General features: G+C 34.3%; 1 protein-coding gene across 1 annotated transcript in view; it reads right to left on the bottom strand.

The window, feature by feature from the left end:
* Window positions 1-5292: 5292 nt before the first annotated feature.
* Window positions 5293-8766, bottom strand: part of LOC107710476 (gamma-aminobutyric acid receptor subunit alpha-6-like) — a 33974-nt gene continuing 30500 nt past the window's right edge. Inside the window, exon 9 of the mRNA XM_016515250.1 lies at window positions 5293-5852. Within this exon, the coding sequence (XP_016370736.1) occupies window positions 5328-5852 (525 nt within the window). The 3' untranslated portion in view covers window positions 5293-5327. The remainder of the gene's footprint in view (window positions 5853-8766) is intronic.

Raw genomic sequence — 8766 nt, 5'->3', positions numbered from 1 at the left:
TATGTATGTATGTATATATATATATATATATATATAATTAATGATAATAATAATACATTTAATATTTATACATTATATTTATTTGTAATGCCTTTTTCAATTCATGCTGACTTAAGTAAAAATAATAATAATAAAACAAAATAACAATAATATAATGAGAATCACTATAATAATAAAAAAAAAATGGATGAATGAATTAATAAAATGTCAGGATATATTACTTACATTTATAGACACTTTTATCCAAAGTGGCTTACAAAAGAGGAACAAAAGCAATTCGTCACAATTACAGCAGTGAGAATAATGGCTAAGTGCAAAAATCTTAAAGGTCCTCAAAATAGACTTAATTTTCTTGATGCTAAATTTCATTTCTTATTTTTTCCCCCCTTTCATATTGAAGTTAATGGGACCTGGAAATGTTTTCCTGGCTTGTTTTAATCTCCAAATGACCATGCAGCAACTCAAGATCCATATACAGTTGTTCTACCTTAGATGAACTTCATCTTTGAAACTCTTGGGTTTTTCTTAAGGGTATATACTGGTGTCCTCAGTACAGGCCAGGACATTTCTGGTCTCTGGGCATCTCAAGTAAGAGCTCTAATAGAGCAATGCCTGCGTTTGGCTCAGTGGTGCAAAAGAGTCTTCTGTGTTTAAATGATAAGCTATGGTGTGCCGGAGGAGATGTGTTCAGGCAAACGGCACCGTGGGGGACAAAAAATGTGGGAAGTCGGCACTCATACTCTTCTCCCATCTCTACACATGCTCAACCCTTACAGAACCAACCTAAATACAGACACTCACAAAATATTTAGGCCTAATTTTGAGATTTATGCATCTGATTTGCATTTAAAATTAGGATCACACAGTTTTAGCATTAACAAACTAATAAGCATAATGTTACACATATTTGTCAGTAAAACATAAATTAAATGGGTAAGAAACAAGCAAGATTTCTGAACGAAAAAAATATCATGGCATTCATTTGCATCTATTTGATTTTTTTTTAAATAATCATATTTTCAATTTTTTTATTTCAATGATTTAGAATCAGCATAAATCTCTTCATTGTGAAAACAAATACATTTATTCGGTTAAAAAGAATGAATATCTTTAAAATATGGCTAACTGTGGAACAAGCGATATTCAATTAGTTAAAATGAAAACAAATTGTATTAACTGATATTAAATATATAAACCTGGTTGTTGTGTTTAAAACACATACAGTTTATTAGTACTATTAAAGAAATCTTACCTGTGTCATTTACAGTATGACTGACAAACATGCATCACTTAAGTTTTTTACTTTATGTTAAAATTGCGTGATCCAAATGGATGGGAATTTTATATGCAATTCAAATACACCTTAAATTTAAGTCTAAATAAATAAAATAACTTTAAGCCTAAATGCAAAACTGCAGCTCAAGTTTGCTCTTATTTCAACTACAGCTGGAAATATTTGTGTGTATAAATGCATATAAACGTATTTATCATTCTGAATTGATAATATTGTCAGAGAGAGAACAATATACAGAACCATTAAAGTGGCAGGTTAACGAGGTGTGTGTGTGTGATGGAGGATGAAGGTACAAAGTCAATTTCACACTAGGCTGAGTTCCTGGGGAAGTCAGATATTTTGATCACTCCATCATGCTACTGATAGCCTGTCCCTCTCTCTCTCTCTGTCACACACACACACACACACACGGAGCGTCACATTAACACAGAGAATGAGAGTGAGAAATTAATATGCATAGTATGCAAATTTTCAACAACGACCCTGAATGGCCTACCATATTTAAAAATGTGCTGTATACTGTACAACTTGATACTGTATCCTACAATGAAATAATCATATTTTAGCCTGAGATAACTAAATGTCTTTTGCTTACGTAACCATGCAAAATATTGAGGATGCATTATCTGGTTTCGGTCTTGCTTTCTTCAGATCGTGACTTAATTTTCTAATTTTCTAATCACTCACTATTTCTTAAAGCATTAGATCAGCATCTTTCAAATATAATTAAATAAGCACACATAGACATTCCCAGTCCCTCATGTTGCATGACAATGAAACTGTGAGCTGTTAAAAAAAAAATAAAAAAAAAAATTCATCCATATACAATACCGGTCAAAAATGTTAATTAATTAAAAGACGTTCACCAAGGTTGTATTTATTTGATCAAAAAATACAGTAAAACAGTAATATTGTGAAATATTATTGCAATTTAAAAAATAACTTTTTTTTCTATTTTAATATATTTAAAAATTTATTTTATTCCTGTGATGACAAAGCTGCATTTTCAGCATCACTACTCCGGTCTTCAGTGTCACATGAATAATCATTCTAATATGCTGATTTGCTGTTGAAGAAACATTTCTTAATATTCATGTGTAAAATTCTTTCAAAAACAATTATTCTAAATTTTTGACCAGTAGTGTATGTATACTGCATATTGCACTTAGAAATCCTAGAGAAAACAAGTTGAGAAAAAAATAAATAAATAAACAATAAAAATGGTAATAATGCATGGTCTTTTAGGGCTTCTGTACTGTTTTAAATAAAATAGGCAAGTAAGTATTATGCTTATTAAATGAGGTTTTCTTTTTTTCTCTTTGATCAGTAAATTTAAAAGCCTTCTTATACATTTATGTTGGAAACAGCATGATAGAGGGAGAGAAGTTAATGATTCATTAGATGAACTGCACTGCTTCGTTAACATGTGGAGTGATAGTCAAAATTCGAGTCTAATCAGTGAGACTGTCTGTATCTCCATATTAACTTGCACACAGGCATACCAGCACATCCACAGTCATGCATGCATGTATGTAGACACGGGTCTAAGAATACACATGCACATTTGTTCTAAGTAATCAAATAATCGTTTAATTAATTGTATTGATTCAATTAAATCAAACAAAGTTGTGCCATATATGCTATGTTTTATGTCATATTTTAACAGAATAGTGGGATGGATTCAAAAGCCGTCCGCTAAGATCACCCCAAAAATCACAGAATCAGTTCAGCAGTCCCCAGCACACCACAAAACTCCATGATTCAAATAAATCAAACTTTAAAGGGACAGTTCACCCAAAAATAAACTCGCCTTCATGCTGTTCCAAACCTGTATGACTTACTTTCTTCTGTGGAACACAAAAGGAGATTTTTTTCCTTCATGTATAGACACACACACACACACACACACACACATAGTATTTAAGTGAACATTGTAAATAATAAAGGTTCTTTGTTGGGATCTATGGTTCTATGAAGTCTATTAACTATAAGTAACTTTGTAACTACATGTCAACTAATTCTCATTAATTTGCAACTACATGTCTACTAACTCTCAGAGTAGACTGTTAGGGTAGGTTTAGGGTTAGTAGAATGTTGACAAAGAAAGTGTTAGAAGATATTAAGCAGACAGTCTACTAATACTCTACTAACTGCTAGTTGACATGTAGTTGCAAAGTTACTTACTGTTAATAGAATGTCTAAAGTGGACTATCGAAATAAAGTGTTACCAGAACTTTTAACATCCAAGGAACCTTTCGAACGCACAAACGGGTCTTTATAGTGCAAAAAGGTTCTTTAGAACTATTAAAAGTTTTGTCACAAGAAAAATGTTTTTTTAAAAGAAACATTTTAACATCCAAGGAACCTTTTTGGAGTCTAAAAAGGTTCTTTGAGGTAATAAAGGGTTTGTCACACTTAGAAAAATGTTTAAGAACTTTCACTAGTTCTTTGGGGAAGCAGAAATTGTTCTTCTATGGCATCGCTGAGAACCCACCTTTTTGGACTGTCAAGCTCCAAAAAGCACAAAAAGCACCATAAAAGTAGTTCATATGACCATTTTCATATATAAATGCTCTATATTCAGTCTCCTAAAATCATACAATAGCTTTGTTTGATAAACAAGACAAAATTTAAATTATTTGTTGATGAACTCTTCTTCCATATCTTATATGATTCACATCTATTAAAAAATGACAATGCAAAAAATGACAACAACTCACACAAAGTCATTAAGGCTACTTTTACAGTACTTTTTGTCATTTTTGGACTTTGACATCAAACATTCTACTAAAAATGTTCTTTTCTTGTTCCATGGCAGCATTTTTGAGTGATATATTCCTTTTACTCTGATTTTTTTTGTGACAACTAACGACTGGTGGATAACGAAGACCTCAACCAATCACTGTTAAAATCCAATTTACACATACAAAAACAGCCCTATGTGGATCGGTGGAGGTTTTCGTCATCTTCGGCCTCTTGTATGACAACATCAGTCTGTTTAACCCTCTTACTGTTCTAAATGACTCCAGAACCATCTGGCCCCTGTGCGGTTGCCACGGCACCAGGCTCCAGGGGGCCCGTCGGCACATGCTGTGTGCTTCAAATGGTGAAACTCCTTCCCTATGTCACACTTCCTTCTTTATAGCAGAGAATATCAGCTATAAGATGAAAAATACTGCAATAATGAAAACAAAACCCAAATTGAACTGAACTAAAAACAAGCCATTCAACTTCCAAAACAAAGAGAGAAAATCATAATTTGTGCTTTAACGACTTAATTTGTAATGACGAAAATTCTTATAGTTTCTTTAAAAAATAAAAGACATGCAATCAGGACACGCTCCGTTCCAACATTTTCTCTCGGCGAGATAACACAGGATAGATACCATTCATGCCTGATAGTTTACATACACCATGATGTGGTTTAAAATGAGATTTCATCACAACTGAAAGAAATGAGTTGTGCATTATGTCAGAAATACATCTTCTTGGCAGACATCCGCATGGTCAGTTCAGATCTGTTGGGTTTCCAAAAATTCCGGCTTTCTGAGTGAAGGATTTTTACCGGAAGTGTCTCTCTCTCTCTCTCTCTCTCTCTCTCTCTCTCTCTATATATATATATATATAATAATCTTTATTATTATAGACTAAACGACCCTGGTATTGGCTTTTCTATTCAGTGGCATTGTTCCTTCTTCAGTGTGTCCGGTGATAAAAAGGACAGACTGGAAATATGGCTATTCACACAGACGACAGATAAATCTATAATTCATTCCTGTGAGATTTCTTGGATTGTTTTTTAATTTAATTATTTTTACTTATTATAATATATCCACATGCTTAATCTTGTGTATGGCCCTTTTGATTACCAAAAAAAAAGAAAAAAAGTGCACTCTTCTGTGCGCTTGTGCAGTTTTGTCTGCTGTAATATAATTTAGTTTCTTGGAACTGCTTGTTGATGTAATCCTTAAGAGTGCTCTTTATTTAATCTGAGTTGTAGAAAAAAAGGTACAAACATCCAAGCCTGTTCTTATTAGCCTACCTTTGCCTCCATGGTGTCTCTGGACAAATAAACCACCCAGTACACCATGTTGAATGCCCCAAAGGACACTGGGAATAAAATACGTGCGTATTCGTCGATCTTGCTGGCTCCTCCGGTTGGAGGAGCGGCAGGTTGAGGTGCAGCCTTGGCTTCCTTCTTTTTAATATTCTCTAATTTAGGCCCGAGGAGATGGTGAAGAGGGGCGGAACCTGCGGTTGCACTGGGCGATGGTTTCTCGGGAACTGTTGGCGTAGAGGGCGGGGCCGGCGGTGTTGTCTTGGAGGATGAAGTGGCTGCATTTGATTGGCTGGCAGAACTGGGGCTGAGACGTGATTGGCTGGAGAAACTGGTGGTACCCTCTGAGGTGGAAGATGATTGGCTGGTCAAGGTTGGTTTGGATGTGGATGCTCCGCTCTTGCCAGACGTTTCGGTTCTTTGGGTTTTCTTGGAGTCTGGTTGAGACTGAACATTGGAGTTGCCGCGTTTCCGCAGGTTGCCATTAGTGTCTGAGTTTTGCTGTTGGGTAAAATGGAGAAAACATAACTATAACGCACAACAGATATTCTCAGCAAAGCAAATATAATTTTTGTTTTAACTGTCTGTATAATGCTGTTCAAGTTGAAATGAATAGAATTAGTTATTGAAAAAGCATGGTTTTCATTATTTACATAGTTCAAATAGTTCACTCAAAAATGTAAATTTGCTGTAAATATACTCACCCTCGGGTCTTCCAAGATGTAGATGAGTTTGTTTCTTCATTGGAACAGATTTGGAGAAATTTAGCATTACATCACTTGCTCACCAATGGATCCTCTGCAGTGAATGGGTGCCGTCAGAATGAGAGGCCAAAAATCTGATAAAAACATCACAATAATCCACAAGTAATCCACAAGACTCCAGTACAGCGTTTTAACGCTGGCGCCACTTCTAGCCGAAATACAAGTCCATAATCCATAACAACGGTTCCTTGATTGTGAAGTTTTTATCAGTTGTTTGGACTCTCATTCTGACGGCACCCATTCACTGCAGATGATCCATTGGTGAGCAAGTGATGTAATGCTACATTTCTCTAAATCTGTTCCTATGAAGAAACAAACTTCTCTACATCTTGGATGGTCTGAGCTTGAGTACATTTTTAGAAAAAGTTAATTTTGGGGTAAGCTATTCCTTTAAAATTAACATTGACAGTAACTTTAAAACCTTAAAGCAAACAGAGCTACAAAAACACTTTGTCTTCTGTAATATGAAGTAATATAAAATCCAGTTATGGTTTAATAATCTTTTCTAAATGTGTTTGGTGACACTATTGCGTTGCCACATCTGAGCTGCCAAACTTGCGTTTTTAATGAGAAGACACGAAAGAGTCTTGAAACAGCCTCTGAATCAAACCGTTCAAAACACATTCATAACCCATTTGACGAAGCCATTGTATTGCAGCCAAAATAATACAACTATTTATTTTCAAAAAATAATATTTTTGTTTACACAATATGCATCATTGAAACCATTTTAAACATGATATCAGGAACCAAATGAAGTGCACCATGCAGTGAGCATGTGTTTGTAATGCGCAGCTGATCAGACGTCACGCTTGCAGTAACGTTCAGGGCTGTAAGGAGCTTTTATGATCAGATGGTTTGCTCTTTGTGGGTGTATGGAGGAGGAGGAGGGTGGAGCTATTCTATAAACAGCTTTTTTCATATAAACAAGGACAAGAGAGATGAGTCCACTCAGTGTGTGTGTGTGTGTGTGTGTGTTTGAGTGTGTGCACAAGGGTAACAGATCCCAATGATATTAAGGGACGAGATTTTACATACACATAAACATTAAAATGATCAGCATATTATTATGATTTCTGAAGGATCATGTGGCACTGAAGCCTGGAGTAGTGGTGCTGAAAATTCAGCTTTGCATCACAGAAATAAATTTCATTTTAAAATATATTCAGATAGAAAGCTGTTATTTTAATTTGTAATAATATTTAATAAATAATCATTTATAAATGGGACTTCTTTCAAAAACATTAATATAATTGATGTAATTATTTCAAACTTTATTCCAGTAGTATATACATTGAAATAATCTCACAGTGATATATATATATATATATATATATATATATATTCAAATGCCACCCTTCATAATTAAATAATTACATAAGTCATAATTTAAAAAAATCATAATCACATAACATGGCAATTATTTACATTTATTTCATTCAATTAAAAACTTTACTTGACAGTCCTAAATGAAATACTCTACATTCTACAGAATTCAATAGATTCTCCCCCAAAGTAAGCATCTAAAATGTGAATAGAAGAGGTGAATGTGTGTATTTTTATATACTGAGTGCTGTTCTGTACATGAGATAAACACGTATACTGGGATTATAGTGAAGAGAGATCTTTCTTTTTCTCACTGGACCTGATAGCCCAGTTTCACCCTGATAATTTTCACCATTTCCTCTGAGAAATGAACAGTTGGCAAAGTGTAATTGGTGTCTCGTGGTGTGTGGAAAATATGTTAGCGCAAGCTGTGAGGAGAGACAGAAAGAGACTTATTACCAGCTCTGAGAGATGTAAACTGTGTCAGAATTCCTGTACCTTCATAGTATGTCCTACATTTGATGAAGAACTTACTTCTCTGTTGAAAAAAACATTCTATAGGTATGCATGAATGCAATATTTTAATGCATTTACAAACAAACTACATACTTTGACTGATGATCAGACCCACAAGGAACATTGTCACTTTCTCAAGGCAAAATCTGCCATGTTGTCAAACAAGAACTTACTTTTTAACTACAAGAAACAACTTTTTTTGGTATCTACAGCCACTTACACTTAAAAAGAACCTCCTGGTTCACAGTCCTCCATATTTCACAACTAGATCCTCAGCTCGGATGGCCTCATGGGATAGCAGAGTGTCATGTTCAAATCTCAACAGATGTAGTACTCTGACACAGGGACTGAAGATGATTCCTGGGATCAAACCCATAATGCTGAGTTCATGTCATTTCCTTGATAATTTGTATCTTTCTGTCTGTTTATGAACATTTTCTCTTCCGTTCTTTATTCCGGAACAGAAAAACCTATTAAAGTCAGCTCATTAATCTGTGGCCGTGCTGTGGTCAGCGTGTACACACACACCTTAATTGCTCCATATTGGGATTTCCTCTTAATGTCCCTTAATGGGTTCAGATCAAGCTTATAAAAACCCAAGTGGGAATTTGCTTAGAATGATTTGAGCTCACTGATAGGGCCATTTATTTATTAGACTTAGATTTCTTATACAAATCCCCAATAAGATTATGCAACATATGCAAATATATATATATATTTTTAAATTCACTAAAACTAGTCAAAAGTAAGTATTTTTTAAATGTTTTTTATTAATTACTTTTTTTAGTCTTTTTTTAAGAAGGCTCTTA

Source organism: Sinocyclocheilus rhinocerous, unplaced genomic scaffold (genome assembly GCF_001515625.1).
Source record: "Sinocyclocheilus rhinocerous isolate Xijiao unplaced genomic scaffold, SAMN03320098_v1.1 scaffold297, whole genome shotgun sequence".
NCBI lineage: Eukaryota > Metazoa > Chordata > Actinopteri > Cypriniformes > Cyprinidae > Sinocyclocheilus > Sinocyclocheilus rhinocerous.
This window is presented reverse-complemented; position numbering and strand designations above follow the sequence as displayed.